General features: G+C 33.4%; 4 protein-coding genes across 6 annotated transcripts in view; 2 read left to right on the top strand and 2 right to left on the bottom strand.

The window, feature by feature from the left end:
• Nucleotides 1-2,432, top strand: part of LOC115620116 — a 29,408-nt gene extending 26,976 nt beyond the window's left edge. The window contains exons 4-7 of the mRNA XM_030513274.1: nt 632-763; nt 820-1,007; nt 1,067-1,253; nt 1,332-2,432. Of these exons, the coding sequence (XP_030369134.1) occupies nt 632-763; nt 820-1,007; nt 1,067-1,253; nt 1,332-1,529 (705 nt within the window). The 3' untranslated portion in view covers nt 1,530-2,432. The remainder of the gene's footprint in view (nt 1-631; nt 764-819; nt 1,008-1,066; nt 1,254-1,331) is intronic.
• Nucleotides 2,433-2,576: 144 nt separating this feature from the next.
• On the bottom strand, nt 2,577-9,361 carry LOC115620148 (glycerol-3-phosphate acyltransferase 3-like). Of its 3 annotated transcripts, XM_030513293.1 has the most exons (7): nt 9,207-9,361; nt 8,561-8,755; nt 8,167-8,409; nt 6,866-7,102; nt 4,658-4,891; nt 4,037-4,293; nt 2,577-2,957 (listed from the first exon to the last, which is right to left on the bottom strand). In XM_030513293.1, the coding sequence occupies exons 1-7, from the start codon at nt 9,339-9,341 to the stop codon at nt 2,660-2,662; spliced, it is 1,599 nt and encodes a 532-aa protein (XP_030369153.1). In that variant the 5' UTR covers nt 9,342-9,361; the 3' UTR covers nt 2,577-2,659. The 3 variants fall into 3 exon arrangements, with proteins under 3 accessions (XP_030369153.1, XP_030369147.1, XP_030369141.1); XM_030513287.1 differs by lacking the exon at nt 6,866-7,102; XM_030513281.1 differs by lacking the exon at nt 4,658-4,891.
• Nucleotides 9,362-9,816: 455 nt separating this feature from the next.
• On the top strand, nt 9,817-10,442 carry LOC115633624 (60S ribosomal protein L39). Its single transcript, XM_030531056.1, has 3 exons — nt 9,817-9,870; nt 9,958-10,061; nt 10,307-10,442. The coding sequence occupies exons 1-3, from the start codon at nt 9,868-9,870 to the stop codon at nt 10,353-10,355; spliced, it is 156 nt and encodes a 51-aa protein (XP_030386916.1). The 5' UTR covers nt 9,817-9,867; the 3' UTR covers nt 10,356-10,442.
• Nucleotides 10,443-13,075: 2,633 nt separating this feature from the next.
• LOC115626224 (60S ribosomal protein L12) lies at nt 13,076-14,231 on the bottom strand. Its single transcript, XM_030521526.1, has 5 exons — nt 14,166-14,231; nt 14,043-14,104; nt 13,907-13,980; nt 13,668-13,848; nt 13,076-13,353 (listed from the first exon to the last, which is right to left on the bottom strand). The coding sequence occupies exons 2-5, from the start codon at nt 14,077-14,079 to the stop codon at nt 13,148-13,150; spliced, it is 498 nt and encodes a 165-aa protein (XP_030377386.1). The 5' UTR covers nt 14,080-14,104; nt 14,166-14,231; the 3' UTR covers nt 13,076-13,147.
• Nucleotides 14,232-16,143: the final 1,912 nt, after the last annotated feature.

Here is a 16,143-nt window from a genome sequence, read left to right on the forward strand (position 1 = left end):
TAAAAAAGAAACTACATACGAGGTCAGGCAAATAGTACCGCTTTACAGTCTGTGTATATTTAAAAAACTTATAAACAACCATTTCGGTTATTTATAACAATTTATGTAGATTATATAAATTCAATAGCTATTTTAAATAACAAATAAACCTGATTGAGAATACTATTTGCCTACCTTATGCGTTCGATTCCATTCTTCAAAATTACTGCCTCCTCCTTAAACAAGTGGAAAAGTTAAAGTCGGGTACTCTGTCCACTGTGTAGAGTAGAGCCAAGAAGCAAAAATAACAACAGCTGCGGGCAGAGTTTGGGCAGAGAATTTTTTTATGGCTATAACTTTCTTTCAAATTGATTTTAAAAATTATAAGATATACGGGAGCTATGGAAAATCGTTTATAGCGGGGAAATAGGGGGAACGCGAAAAATTGTAAATTACGATTGTCCTGTCTACATTACATTTTTCACTTCCTGCAGACCAAATAAACTCTTTTAGGTACATCCATTAATGGTTTTTAATTTATTCCGGTTTTGATCTAAATCTTTATTAATATTTAATCATTCCTAATACTATATACATATGTATTATATGTATTTAATACTTTCATTAACAATATTAATTTATTTTCTTGTAGGGCTTCTCATGTGTTGATTTGCTAAATGCTGGAATGAGACAGTCTGGAGTATTTTACCTTCAAATTCGTGGCACAACCTATTGGTTTTTGAAGGTGTTTTGCGAACAGGAAATTTCGGATGGTGGCTGGACAGTAAGATATTAATTTTAATTCCATAATTATGTGTAGATATACATAAATATTTGTAGGTAATTCAACGACGCGACGATTTTGGCGATCCACGAGAGAACTTCAACAGGGACTGGGCGGACTATAAGAATGGATTTGGCGATCCCGCAAAGGAGTTTTGGTTGGGTAACGAAAACATTTATATGCTGACAAATAATGAGGATTATGCTCTACGAGTGGAACTTGAGGATTTCGAGGGAAATAAACGGTAACTACAAAAACCCAACTCAACTTAACTATAATAATGAGTGCATATCGTTTTCTCAGCTATGCTCAGTACTCGCATTTTAAAATCCATTCGGAAGCAGACTACTACAAACTCGAAATAGATGGGTATGAAGGAAATGCCGGAGACTCCCTAAACGATCCGTGGTATGGCTCAAACAATAGCCCCTTTTCAACGTACAATCGAGACAATGATCGCAGTTCGCTTAATTGCGCAAGCATGCTAAAGGTAATGCTAATTACTTGTATATATTCAAAATACCTGTTTACATACGAGTATTATATTTATTTTATTCTGATTTCATAGGGGGGCTGGTGGTGGAAGTCATGCGGACGTGGTCTAAACGGACTGTATCTTCATGATCCCCAGGACTTAACCGCTCGTCAGGGAATTGTTTGGTTCCGCTGGCGTGGTTGGGACTACACATTAAAGAAGGCAACAATGATGATCCGCCCGCGAACGCCGCAGCCGCAGGCCATGAATCAAGCCACAGCGACTACTTGAAGATCGCTATATGTTTATTACATTATAAATCCCCTAGTTAATGCAATAGAAGCTTGAGTGCTCCGAATCATTCATCTCGTGCCCAATAGATTATTAACATGTTTCATGAATGCATCATTTTTAGCAAATTATACATACATACACTACATTTAAATTGTAAATTGCTACCTTTTACAAATAATAACTTATTTTTATTGTTTACTTAAACTACTTTACCAATTGCGTCCCCACATCCATGCATACATACATCCAATGTCATCCTTATATCATTTCATTTCTATCGTGATTAGAGTCTACAAACATACATACATACGTTTAATACGGTTTCCTATATGATGACATATATAGTCGTACTCACAAAAACATATTTTTCATCTTCTATTAAAAGGACAAGCCACATTTGAAATTTCTAAATTTAAGGAAATCGTATATTGTAAATAAATGTTTATATCTATGTATATGTATGTGTCCTTTAGTTCATATTCCTTTCTATTACACACAAAATTGCGAATAGGTTTGTGCATTACTGGCGGGACGTGAAGTTGCTTTGGAATTCTATTTAAAAATTTGAATTTTAGGGGGAAACCATTTAGCTCCGAGTACGAACGCCGTTCACAGTTGGATCTAATAATACCATACAACATCGCAGTCTCTATTCTTTTTTCCTACCTAAATGTAAATAAAGCATCTGAGCGTTATTCTTTCCTACCAAAATTCGTACATACGTAAATAAAGCATCTGAACATAAGCACTTACTTAACAAAAGATAGCAATACATTTAACCAATGTAATTATATTTTGTAAATAAAAAAAATGTTAATAGTCTTATTGCTGCCATATGTTTTTTTTAAGTCCAGAGACAAATTGGTTTTGATGGAATAAACTAAACGGTTCCCATAACAATTTTCACAATGTCAGCTTTTTAAACATTGCGGTCGAATAAGGAATTGTACTGACAGATTATAATGAATTTTTTACGGTCAATTAATACTAATGCATATGCCAATTTGTGTAGGATTTTAAGAATACAAACATTTTTACAAAGGATTGGATTTGATTATTATATTTATATCAGTGGATTTTATTATATGACAACTACACATCGAATAATGCCGTTTATGAAATCAGTGTCAATCGGATTTTAACCGATTCGCAAATTCAACTTGCTGTATTTCTTTCCACTCTTTCTTTGGCTTCATCCTCTTCAGTTGTCCATCCCACACCAAATCAATGAGTCCACCTTGTTTTGCAATAACGCTCTTAACACGATTTGCAAAATCTATAGCAGATTCTCCATCTTGCCGATACATCGGTGGAAGATACCAAACATCACAAACTATGGCCCATGAGGTCATCATCATGTACAAGTATTGCATCATTGAATACTTTGCGCTATTCCAAAAAGCGTCGCCAAATCTTGGATCATACCTTAAAATAGAAAACATCATATATTATTAATTCAATTTTAAAAAAAGGAATGCTGGAAATCTTAAAACTTTAGATAACTCTGATTTAAATTAAAGATTTTTGCAGTCATTAGACTATTTAGTTTCTTTACCAAATGAAAAAAAAAAAACAAGAGAGAACGGTACAGTCGAGCAAGCCCGACAGTGTAATACCCTGTACCCAGGTAAACTTCCGTCACTGAGTTATATGCGCCCATAGCAGCAGCAAAAAGAGGAAGAAGAAGAGCGAACTTGTTGCTGCAGTTTGGGGGGGTTGTACTGGCGAGAATTTGTTTTGCTAATAACTTTTCTTAGAATTGACCGAATTGAAAATTTTGAACAACAGTAGACAATTATATATAAATTTTGTGTGCAAAGTTGGGTTTAGGTAGCATTTGAAATGTGGACACTATTGACGAAATTCTGTAGCGGGGAAAGGGGGGGAAAATTAAAAAAAAATAAAATAAACTCGTCCTTTCTCGGACCTAGGAGAATCTGGATACCAACTTTGGTTATTCCAGCTTTTAAAGTTTCTGAGATCCTCGCGTTCATCCAGACGGACAGACGGACGGACATGTCTAGATGGATTTCTCTCTAGTTATTTAATGAAATATCATACATTTACAACTGGAGATATTTGCCAAATCCGAGTACAAAATTCCAAAAATTACGGGAGTTATGGAAAAAAAATGGGTGTATCAGAAAAAATAAACAAACTTGATCTGCTTAGGGCTCAGGAGAACGTGAATACCAAGTTTGGTTATTCTACCTCTTGTACTTGCTGAGATCCTTGCGATTATACAGACAGACAGACGGACATGGCTATATCTACTCGTATTCTCATACTGATCAATGTACTTTGTGGGGTCTGCCACTCCTCCTTCTGTGGGTACAGGGTAAAGAAATGTTAAATGGAATATGTGTAACTCTTGAAAATTGGTGTAGCAGACCCCACAAATTCGAGTAGATACAAAGGAATTATAGCATTTGACAGACAAGACATTATTTAAAACGTATATATACTATAAGTATTTATTTATATTTATAGGGAAATATACTTACTTTATTGCCACTGGATAGATAACTCCACCAACTTCAAAGCTACCTTTTTTAAATTGCATAACTGATGTGTTATTTATGCAAGTTCCCTCTGGGAAAATTAAAATTGGCGGGTTATTAGGATCGGATACATGCTGCCTTAATCGCTCGGCGACAGTATGACGATCTTTGGCTTCTCCTCTTTCAAACCAAATGTGTGGGGAAGCTCTTGCAAGAGCCCTTTGGAGTACACCAAGAAATCCACCATGCCTTTGGCCAATCTATAAAAAAGCATTCAAATTTTATTATACCAAATGACAAAGCAAAAACAAAAGACACATAATTGTTAATTACAGCACTTAAGGTATACACATAAAACAAATAATACTCAGTGGAAACTACACGAATATTAATAATGAAAAGCTAATGCGTATTAGGTGGTGGGGAGGGCAAAGCGGTATGTTCCAGATTAAAATGTGTGCTACTCAGGAAAAGCTCAGAAGGTATTGGATTAAAATAGTATATAAATAAATAAAAAGGTAGGTCAGTTGATTAAAAGAAATAAATACGTAACAGAAGGAGATCCTAAATCGGAAAACAGAGTTTCAAATATACATATGTAAACAGAAATCATCTCAATCTTACCAGAGAATATGTGGTGTCGCACATTAGGACGAGTACATCGATGGGGCTTGTATGATTTGCCACACAAATACCAGATGATGGGCGATTTTCTTCATTATGGTAAGTTATGACAGCCGAAATAGCACTGGACAGGACACCAAAGCACTGCCTGAGAACTCTATTTACAATATCTCGCTTTTTCTGTCCGTCCTTTAGATATCCCACAGCGGCTGTACATACTGTTAACCACACTACCTGAGATTTAAGACATTAATAGCCATAGTGGAGAGTAATCTTAAAATAATTAATACAATCAATGCCAAAATTCGCGACTAAAACAACACGCGTCTCAACCTTAATGTCGATACTAAATTTTAAATCATAAAGTAGGTCGTTCGATAGATATATCCATGTAAATAGGGTCTATCATATTTTCTTTATTGTAATTTCGAATTATTGTATTGACAACTTATCGTGTCCGATAATACTATCAAACGACTCAATGCGTACTTATTTATAATCGAATCTTTGATACATTATCAAAAAATAATAAATATTTATATCTACATGTTTATAGCTTTATTTATAACTTATCAGACTTTAGTCGCTAAGTGTTCGCTAATATCGTAATATGACTAAATTTGAGTGCATTCTATTACTGTGATTGGCAACAAATATTCGGAATAGGAAAAAGACTTTTCGTTATAACATAGAAATACAATTTATAGAATAATTTCACACTCAGCGACCCAACTGGCTTAAGGCGATACCATTATAATATTAATGAATTATAATTTTATAACCAGCCTTCGCTTAAATTTAAAACTTCTGTCATTATATAAGAAATATTATTTCTTAAAGCGGATCCAACACATTCTTCGTTAATACTTTAACTATTTAACTATGAATTTTAATCTTTCTTTAATCTTTAAGCTTTCCTTTCGTTAAAATATCCGCAGATGACAAAGAAAATTTGTCTGTTTTTTACTCTCATTGGTAGAAATATGCAAATTTTTTAATTTCACATACCTATAAAGTGCTTCCGGAAAATCTTCACGATGTGTTGACGATAGTATCACTGCAGACACATCCATAAGAATGTATGTATATATTCAGGACTGATGTGAATTCCAAAGAAATGGTCGCTTTTCGTATTTAAGTAGAAAAATAAAATCTATAACAAGGGATTTCAGTTTATTTTCAGGAGCTTAAGAAATAACCTTCGGCGTTGTTTCGTTTTATCGACAATTGATTAAGCTTTTGATCATAGCCAAAGCTGCGGAAGGATTCTAAGAGGTCTGTTTACATCGCTCTCCGTAAAAGTAATTGCGAATTAAGGGATTACAATTGAATTGATGACAGATTGGAAGTTCAACTGGTTCTGTGATATAGTTGTATATGTATGTTTTCCAAAGAATTTTTATATTGTGAAGTGAAAATGGATGTGTTGAAAAGATTAGTTATTAGATTAGATTTGGCAGAACAAAATTGAGAAAAACCTGCAGTGACAAAAAACATGCAAGAAACGCCAAAATCGCACGCCCTTTTACTTTTGACACATATTTTTTGAAAACCTTCTACTGTGGAGTTTTTTTAGGTGAAATATATGGAATTTCGTGGGTTCTTTAATTCACTTTGTAACCTGGAATGCTCTTTCCTTGAGCTCAGATTTCTAAATACCATTTTGTTAATACAAAACCGGAACGAAAATTGAATTTCACCAAACTAAATTGAATGGAGCAACTGTTATTAAAATTTTATATCTTACCTGGTTACTTTTTACAATTTACAAATATGAAGATTGAAGGTAATGGTTATAATAAGGGATCGAATGAGTCTAATGTTGACTAATATACGAAATCAAATAATGTGGGACGACATTTTGAATGTAATTCAAAACATGTACAGCAATGCAAAGACAAACACATGAAGCAGTAAATATAAATACAAATATGTAATACATATTAAATTGAAAAACAACATTTTAAAAAATAAAAAAATTATTTACAAAAGTGTATATCATTAACAAATGAATTTGTTTTTTGCCACTCGATTTAAATTATTTTCAATTTACAAAGAAAAGTTATTGAATAGAATAGCTTTAGAATTATAAAAGATTGTGTGATCTTTTAAATTTCTTTGCGATCACGGCAGTCTGAAAACTGTTCGGTCTGTTTCAATTTTATATGTAAATACAATTTTTGTATATTAAAGAAATCGTTTTCTCACCAAAGAAAATGTACAGTCTGTTGATAATATTGCCACATCCAATGGGGAAGTATGATTTGCTACACAGAACCCAGAAGTTGAAGGCTTATACTGTTTATTATGAAATTTTATAAGGGCTGATAGAGAACTTGATATAAGGCGGAATGTTATTTTAAACGATAAATCCGCTAAAGGGTGCCGCAAAAACCGGTAAGGTATTAAAGCCACAAAACTGTTTGTAATAACTGCAAATAAAACCTAAGAATCAAAGTAATATATGCATTAAATTATCAAAAAATAAACATATATGTAGGTACAAGCACAGGTATGGAAATAATAAGAAAATGATGACCATTTACCGAAAATATCACTGTAAAGTTTAACGGTTAGACGAGACCGATAGTTGTCAAAAGTTAGCTATAATTGAGTTCCAAGAATATGTTTAAATGATGCTCATCATCAAGCAAATACAATTTAATTATTTGTCAACAATGTATTAAAATCTTAGGAAACGAGTCGAGGAGTTTTACAATTAAAATTAAATGTCGGCTCTCAACGTCAGGAATTCCCATGTAGTTTGTAATTATATTTTAATTAACATAATTATCTTGCTTTTATGGATTATTCAATGTTATATTCTTTATGTAATTATGTATTTACTGGTATTTAGTTGGTTTAAGTTGAAATAACCGATTATACAAACATAAATTCTAATAATTTCAAATAAATAGTAATGTTATAGAGGGTAGATCGATGAGGGATAATTCTACTTCAGATTATCTCCTTTTCATACCATTTATTTGCTGAACATTTGCATTTAACGTTTCTTTAACTCCTACTTAGGGCTCAACAATGTATATAAACTTTTCCTGTACAGAGTAACATGGCTAATCTGGTTTTATTTAAGGAAGTTATTTAATAAATTCTGCTTAATTAATTTGATTACAAATTTCTGTTATATTTCAACTAATAATTTTCTCGACAATCAACATTATTTGTTAACCTTTAGGGGCCCTCCGATACAATGATTTACATACTGAATCCAAATTGCTTGCGATTTGCCAATCACAGTGATAAAATTCACGTAAATAAACAAAGCTGTATTACATTGGTAATTTGATTTACTACTGTTTTTAATTCTCTACAACCGGTTTTCCATAACTTGAAGGTGCTGAACAAATACATACTTCGAACTTTGATTTTAATTCACTTGACCATCAATGCTATTTTGTGAAGTCGAAAAATTGTGTAGTGTGCTTATTGAATATAATGTTGGACGGAATTTATACATAAATATGAATAAATGCCATTTGTGTACTTACACCAAGAAAGCAGACTAAGACTCGAAGTGGCATTAAAATGAAATACCGCACGACGAAGCCAACCATCCATATGAGTGTGATTTTCCATGATATAAATTCGTAATGTCGATTAGTGCGTGTCAGCATATTCCAACTTTTAAGCTCCTCAGCCTCAAAACGTGATGTTACGTCATCCTCGATGATAGCCTCTACACCCGATTTCAAATAGTCTAGACATTTTTCGAAATCAAAGTTTATATCCTCCTGCAATAAAGGAAGAAAACGACACATTTAAAAAAATCTGTTTTCCATTATGTTAGACAAAAACACACTAATATCGATCCCATAGAACAATATTTGTCTGGGGAATTCAAATTTTTAGTTAGGCATGATTATAAATGTATTTAATTGATACCTTGTCCTTTTTTGTGGATGAGACGTTCTCTACAGGTGCGTCTTGTGGCTGTGGAAGAAGGATTGCATCTCTTGTTATCACAGTGGCTCCATTTGTTGATGTATCATCAAGTTTAGGCGCATCCGCTGTTTTTGTAGACCTATCCTCCAACTGTCTTTGCTCCTGTGATGCCGTTTCAATACTAACTCTACCATACTAAAAATGGAAAAAGTAAATTTACTTTTAATTAAAAATACATAATTACACCCAGATAAGCATATATTTGTGTACGTTTATTACAAATCAAAGCATATATGTTTAAATATGTATGTACGCACAAATGTAAATATGTACATATATATAATAAATTAATAGTTTGTACATATCTCTATATATGTATGTGCACGTACATATGTATATGTTTAAGCAGGTAACCAGGCAACGACTGTAAGCTCATAATAAAAGCTATTGCGATATACAAATTCCACTAGGTAGTAAACTATAAGCCAACCCACTGCATGGTTATGGAGCTGACTATATTTATGGACTTTGGAATTTGAACCATTTTAATATTGGTAATAAAAGCACTAAATATTATATCTTAGGAGATATGCAATGTTCTGTAGCACGTTATCCACTTAGGAACCCCAACTAAATTCCCACTTACCTCGAATATCCTTAAAAGCAAGTTTACATATGCCTTCCGAACGCCGACAGATTTGTTGATTGCCGACAAGAAGATTAAAAATGATATGAAACCCGCGAGCGGAATCCAACAGACATTTACGACTGTTGAAATCATTTTATTAAAAAATGATTATATAATATTTATACGACTATTTACAAGGGTGGATAATATAGCCCGACCAACAATCTTGATCTTAATAAAAAATAAAACAACAAACTTTAAATGATTACTATTTATCGATTGAAGTCTATCTTATATTCGATAGACCCACTAACTGAATATTGAAGCCTTGTACTCACTTGAAGTAATAAATACGTGGAACATATATATCCCATTTTATAGTGGAAGACTTCGTTCATAATTTCACATTTTAATTCAAAGTTATTGTTAAAAAAAATTTAGTTAGACCAAGATTTTGTGTAAAGAAATTGAAGTCAATAATGAATAAAAGGAAATGTTTATGTTTCGATAGCTTTAATTGTAGTCGCTTGAGCGCTAGTATAATAAAAATAAGTACAAGGGAGAAACGATATGTTGCACTACAATCGTTCCACTTCCACCATCTCGAAATTTGATCAACGTTGGCACATCCCTGAGCCTAACCTCTTTCCGGTGTGGTGCTTGAAGTAGCTTATACGCAATGGTAAATAATCTGATATTACAAATATAATCAAAGTATTTTACGCAAATAGTAAATGACTAATACATTTTTAACTTCTATCTCCACCAGGCGGCACACAAATCGTTCAGAATTAAGCAAAAATTAGCTAAAAAACTTAAGCAGAACCGGTCGGTTCCACAATGGGTTCGCCTTCGCACTGGAAATACCATCAGGCAAGTTGCTAAGTGTTTTTTTTTTCGAGTTTAACATCTAGATAGCGCTAAAGCTTGCACAGTCAATAATAAGATCGAATTATTACGACAAATGATTCGTTAATAATGCGAATATTGTGCAATATGTTTTGTTTGTTTAGCAGACTATGAATACACACAAACACGATCTTTCTACCCTAATATCATGTTTTTAATGTACTGCAGTCTATGATTATATTAAATATTGTGTCTTATATTTATTTTAGGTATAACGCAAAACGCCGTCACTGGAGGCGCACTAAGTTGAAGTTGTAAGCCCATGGAAAGCGCGAATATGTTTTTGAATGCTTAAAGAATGTATAGAATATAACATAAAATATATTCTAAAAATACTGGATATAATTACTGTGCATTTTAATTAAACATGGATTGTGTCGATTCTGTATTTGAAATCTACCGCTTTTTAAAGGAAACTTAATTTTTTAAAATAATTATTGTGGAAAATTTTATTAATAGTGACAAAATTCCATGCCTTTTCTGAAAATAAATACTTGGGTGTGCAGGAAGTCTAGATCCCGGATTTCAATGTAGTTTTTGCATCATCTACTATGTTAGTGCAAATGCATTAAACTTACAGAAGTACCTGTGCAAGATCCCATGAAGTATATGTATGTATATATTCTCGTCGATTTGTACATGGCCGTCTATACTATATGAGCGTAATAACCTGGTATCATGGTTCTCCTAAGGCCGAGAAAGGACCTTATTTTCTTTCCGATGCACCTAACTTCTCCCCCAATAATTCAGTTTTTATATTTTATAACTCTACACCTTTTTAATTAGTGGCTGCTTTGATCTGTACTGCACTTTAAATTCTCCCGACAAACATTACTGGTTAAATAAAGCCAAACACTTTGGTAACATAAACAGGAGGTCACTCTATAGGAAAATTCACACTAAAAATCGTTTAATTTTACTAAGCTTGAATCTTGACTGGGAAACATTCGTGAACAAGTACTCAATCCAAAACAAGAGAGAACGCTACAGTCGAGCAAGCCCGACAGTAAAATACCCTGTACTCTCCACAAAAAAGAAAAATAAAAAAAAAATTAAATTATTAAAAAAAATGAATGAATTAATTAAATTAAATTAGAATACATGTTTATGTTCAGTTTTAACAGCATACATTTACATCACGTACATATGCGTGTATGTATTAGGGATGTAAATCGAAGGGAAAACATCGATGTTGGTGTACATCGATGTCTCGTTATAAAAAATCGATGCATGGTCGATGCATCGCAAAAAAACATCGATGCATCGATGTTCTAAAAAATTAACTTTCCATAGAAAAAAAGCTATTATTAGGGAGCTAATCAGCAGAGAAGCTTGAAATAAAAAGTGTTTATATATCAAAAGAGACTGTCATAGCATTTTACTTAATGTTGTTAATCAAAATAGTACTCGTAATATTGACTTTTGATGAACTTGTATGGCTTACTTAAAAAAACTTATAACTGTTTTTAAAACAACGACGCGTTGCAGCTACACCTCTTAGGCATATTAAATGTGACATTACATACGAAAAAAAGAATATCAAATACTTAACAATCTAAAATTTATATTATAAAATACACATTTTAACGAAAACATCAAATAATTTATGATATAAATATACATACCATTTTCGGTAAACCACCCAAAGAAATGTGACCGTCAAACAAAACATGAATAATGTTCGATGTTTGGACAAACATCGATGGATCGACGATGCATCGTTAGCAAAAAAACATCGATGCATCGTGGTAAAAACATCGTCGATGCTCGATACATCGATGTTTTTTTACATCCCTAGTATGTATGCAGCACAAAGTTGAACCAAAGCAGCAACAACAACAAAAGCTGCGGGCAGCGCTGCCGACAGAGTTGCAGGCAGCGCATGAGCAGCGATTTTACTTATGGCTATAACTTTCTTCAGAATTGACCTATCATGATGAAATTTGGCACACGGACACATTAGTACTAACTGGATGTACCTTGATTTCAAAATTCCGAGAATTACGGAAGTTATAAGAAAAAACACGAATTGCGGGGGAGTGGGGGGGTGTATCAGAAAAAATAAACAAACTCGATCTGCCTAGGGCTTATAGGAACCTTGATACCAATTTTGGTTATCCTAGCTCTTGTACTTACTGAGATCCTTGCGATCATACAGACAGACGGACATGGCTATATCGACTCGTCTTGTCATCCTGATCAAAAATATATATACTTTGTGGGGTCTGCCACGCCTCTTTCTGCCTGTTACATACATTCGCACAAAACTAGTATACCCTTTCACCCTTTGGGTACAGGGTATAAAAATTAGTAAAGCATGGGAGAGGTCTTATGATTGGGATCGGAAAGTAAATGACACAATTTTTAGATTTTCTAAAAATGAAATGGAACCGTTTATTAAACCGTCTTTTTTTTATAAAGAAGCTAATTAATAAAAGTTCTCTGCCTATTTTTTTTACTAAGCTGCTAGAAAATTAAAACCATCAACTATGTACTTATTAAATACGTTTGTTCAAAACGGACAAATTTATAGTATTTTCGTACTATTCCTATATTCCGATCCACAAAACTGTAAGTTCTTGTTTTGCAACTGGCACTTTTGTTGTAATATACAACTTACGGAATTAAATTAATTTTTTAAAACCACGTGGACATCAGTGTCCGATTTTGAACACCTTTAACTCTATTTGTGTTCTATCAGCACTATTTCAACTAAAGCAGAGAATGATAGAAAAGTAAGATACTAGTAATAGGATTAGCATTCAAAAAACTAAAATTATATTTCATTTGCCAATGCGAACAAATCCCTGCTAAAAAATATTTCGAAACCTGTTAAAAACGAAATCCGCTCAACCCCTCTTAAGCAACTACATATGTACATACATTAATTTCCAGTTATTTACAAGTGGAAAGAAAACTCTCTTAGTCCATTCATAAATAAGTTTTAAGTAGAACTCCCATATATAATTATGAATTAATTAATATATAAAGAACGAAAAGGTACGTGTGGTCAAACGTACGATTTATTTTGTTGCAAAAATGTGTTATATCTATTCTGCGGGAACCTCCATGGAGCCATCATTGATATCATCAATAACATCATGGGCAGGTTTTCCATCGACAGTGCAGCCAACACTTTGAGCGGTGCCTAAGACTTCCTTGCAAGTTCCTTTTAGCTCGCGGGCCATTGACCTGGGCCTCATTGTTCGGGCGATTGCCAGGATATCATCGAATGTGATATTTCCGCTATGTTTAACTGAAATGAATCATTGTTAACATTTGCCGGTGGTTACTTTTGAACGTGAAACAATGATTCCATCATTGCAATATTTGACGCTTAATGCTTTTCAGATTAATATTACATTTATGCTCTCAGGAAAGATCGAAAATTTGATGCCAATTGCAACAAAATCCAGATTTCAAATTAAAAATTTATGCTTTATATCACTTTCTCTTTTTACCACGAAATTATATCTGTATCTGGCATCTTCACAAACAATTGCAATGATAGATTCCATCTTTATTGCCAAATATTTCAATATTTGTACACCGCAGACTTTGTTTACTTACTGTTCTTCTGCTTCTTGCGGTCGCGTGGCGGTTCTTTCAGTGCCTTTACAATTAGGGACGCAGCAGATGGAACCACAGAAATGGTTGCTTGCCTATTTTGAATGGTAAGGCATACAGTAATCTTTAAGCCTTTCCAGTCGGAAGTAGCCTTAGCAATATCATCACCAACTTTTTTGGGAGACTAAAAAGATGCATAAAATTAAAACAACTATATACTGGCTATATGAGAATTAACAAACCAAGCCAAGGGGACCGATTTTCGGAGCCAGGGATGAAGTCGCACCGACCTCTCCACCTACGCAACGCAGATAAACTAAAAGGGAATAAATCTGTATTAAAAACATGAAAAAAATACCATGATTTGATAACACATACCCAATTTTACTTCTGTCGGGTCAAATTTAGGAGGCATATTGGATTATTGGTTGAAGAAGCCGCTAAAATATAAAGATTACCCATTAATAAAATGATTTTAAAATCGCACTATAGAGTACTTACCGTCGCTCAAAATGCTAAACGGAAAAAGAACCCGGCTGATTTTTGACAGCTGACAGCCGGTTTCCGGCAAGTACGCATTCTTCACTAGGTCGAAGCTATCGAAAAGAAACGACTGGTAAGAAACGATTTTTATTTGGTACATTGTATAAAAAAAACAAAATTATTTTTCGTCCTAACTCCAACTCTCCCCCAATTGGGGAATTTTGATAAGTTTTATCTTGATAGATCAAAGGAAAGGAAGTTATAGCCATAAATGTATTCTTTGCCGAAGTGTTTCCCGCAGCTGTTGGTGTTGGCTGCTTAGGCCCAACTCTGTACTGCATACATGCTCACACACAGCCACGCATAGATCCAATTCCGTTGCAAATGTGCAGTTCTACACCCTTTACATGATTTCGAATACCAAAGGAGGTAAAATCGATGATCAATTTTTCTATATTTTAAAAAATTGGTATTTCTACCCATATGTACAGAGTATTTTAAACTGGGGACTTTAGCTTCTCAATAACTAAAAATTATTGTAATATACCCTAGGGCCATAACATTTATTTTCTTTATGATTTATTTTACTCTTATTATTAGAATAACTCAGGTTAGGTTAGGTTATCACGTTAGCCAGGGGTATATCCCTGAATCCTTTAGGACTCTTCTTGGTGTCAAAAAGGTTAACGCAGAGTTCTACACATGGATTACTCATTAGAGATGTTACTCTGTATTGTGTGATTTTAACGTAAGGCGCCAGAAATATCCAGAGATATTCCAAGTTACTTGTATTCCGAATGTTGGCCTATCGTAAATATCGAAAAAAGGTGGTTGCTTATGCATAATAATCTGCATGTCTTAGAACATGAAAGCCTACAATTTAACTTAAATTATGTCTTCATATGGAAATTGCTAACAGCTGGAAACGTTTATACATATTTATGTTGTTTTGCTTCTTTTGGATCCATGAGTATATGCAAGGGCGTAGGCAGCTTTTACCAAAGGCGGGCCAAAAAATTAAAATTTTGATTAAATAATGCACGATGTATTAAAAAAAATAACTTATGCATATGATCAATGAAAAAACTTCCTTCATAATAATGAACGTGTGGTCGACTTTATATTGCGTAATTTTTTGTAGTGGGGGCAACAGCCCCCCTTGAGTATATGTGAGAATATATTGCAATTTCTTCATAAATATTAATCAATTTGATTTTATATTCATTCTACAATAAAACCAAACAGTTCGTTGGTACAAAACTTTGCAAAATATTACAGTTATATGAATTAAAATTAAAATTTATATTATTAATGTGCACTAATTCTGTTTTTTTACACGGTATATTGGTTCCGGAAAAATGATTATATGTATGTTATTTTGAATCGTGCTAAATGGAATAAAGCCGAGCAACCATACATAAAATTATTAATTATCAAACCGTGCTAAATCAAAGCCGTGTAAAAACAGAATAAGATGTATTCGTATTTTCTGAATTTTGTCTTAGGTACTGCAATTAATAAATAGCCTAAACTCAAAAAATGACTTTAGCCTCATACTAAAATTGCAATGCAAACTTACATATGTTTCTTAAAAATCGATAAATGATTGATTTATTTTTTAAAAACAAAGGTTACTCTATCAATCGCCTTGGTAATCTGTCCCCTCACGCGGTGATTAGGTGACTGAAACTTTTTAAAAATAAAAAGGAACGCAAGAGTAAACAAATTTATCCTCCTCTTTAATTTGACATTTAGGGGAGAGCTGGCATTCAAAACAATACAAGGAAACTCCACCAAGACCATGAAACCACAGTTTCCATCTCTGATCATATTAACGTGCAACAATGACTTATTTTGATTTATAATCAATATCACCGGAAGGTGTACAAATTCAACAAAGGAGGACTGGTCCACCGCCATCTAACTATTGCAGTAGTATTTTAAAGCCCTCCAGATATTGCTACGTCATTTACGGTATACCCGTTCCGTAACTAAG

This window comes from Scaptodrosophila lebanonensis, unplaced genomic scaffold (genome assembly GCF_003285725.1).
Source record: "Scaptodrosophila lebanonensis strain 11010-0011.00,11010-0021.00 unplaced genomic scaffold, SlebRS2 tig00000001-arrow-pilon, whole genome shotgun sequence".
Classification (NCBI taxonomy): Eukaryota; Metazoa; Arthropoda; class Insecta; order Diptera; family Drosophilidae; genus Scaptodrosophila; species Scaptodrosophila lebanonensis.

Coding starts and splice junctions, on each gene's coding strand:
- LOC115633624 (XM_030531056.1), top strand. Junction 10,062..10,306: donor CGCACTGGAAATACCATCAG/GCAAGTTGCTAA, acceptor TATTTATTTTAG/GTATAACGCAAAACGCCGTC.
- LOC115620148 (XM_030513293.1), bottom strand. CDS start 9,341: ATGATTTCAACAGTCGTAAATGTCTGTTGGATTCCGCTCGCGGGTTTC. Junction 7,103..8,166: donor TCTTAGTCTGCTTTCTTGGT/GTAAGTACACAA, acceptor TTTGATTCTTAG/GTTTTATTTGCAGTTATTAC. Junction 2,958..4,036: donor ATCTATCCAGTGGCAATAAA/GTAAGTATATTT, acceptor TTCTATTTTAAG/GTATGATCCAAGATTTGGCG.
- LOC115626224 (XM_030521526.1), bottom strand. CDS start 14,079: ATGCCTCCTAAATTTGACCCGACAGAAGTAAAATTGG. Junction 13,981..14,042: donor CCCGACAGAAGTAAAATTGG/GTATGTGTTATC, acceptor ATTCCCTTTTAG/TTTATCTGCGTTGCGTAGGT. Junction 13,849..13,906: donor AAATCGGTCCCCTTGGCTTG/GTTTGTTAATTC, acceptor GCATCTTTTTAG/TCTCCCAAAAAAGTTGGTGA.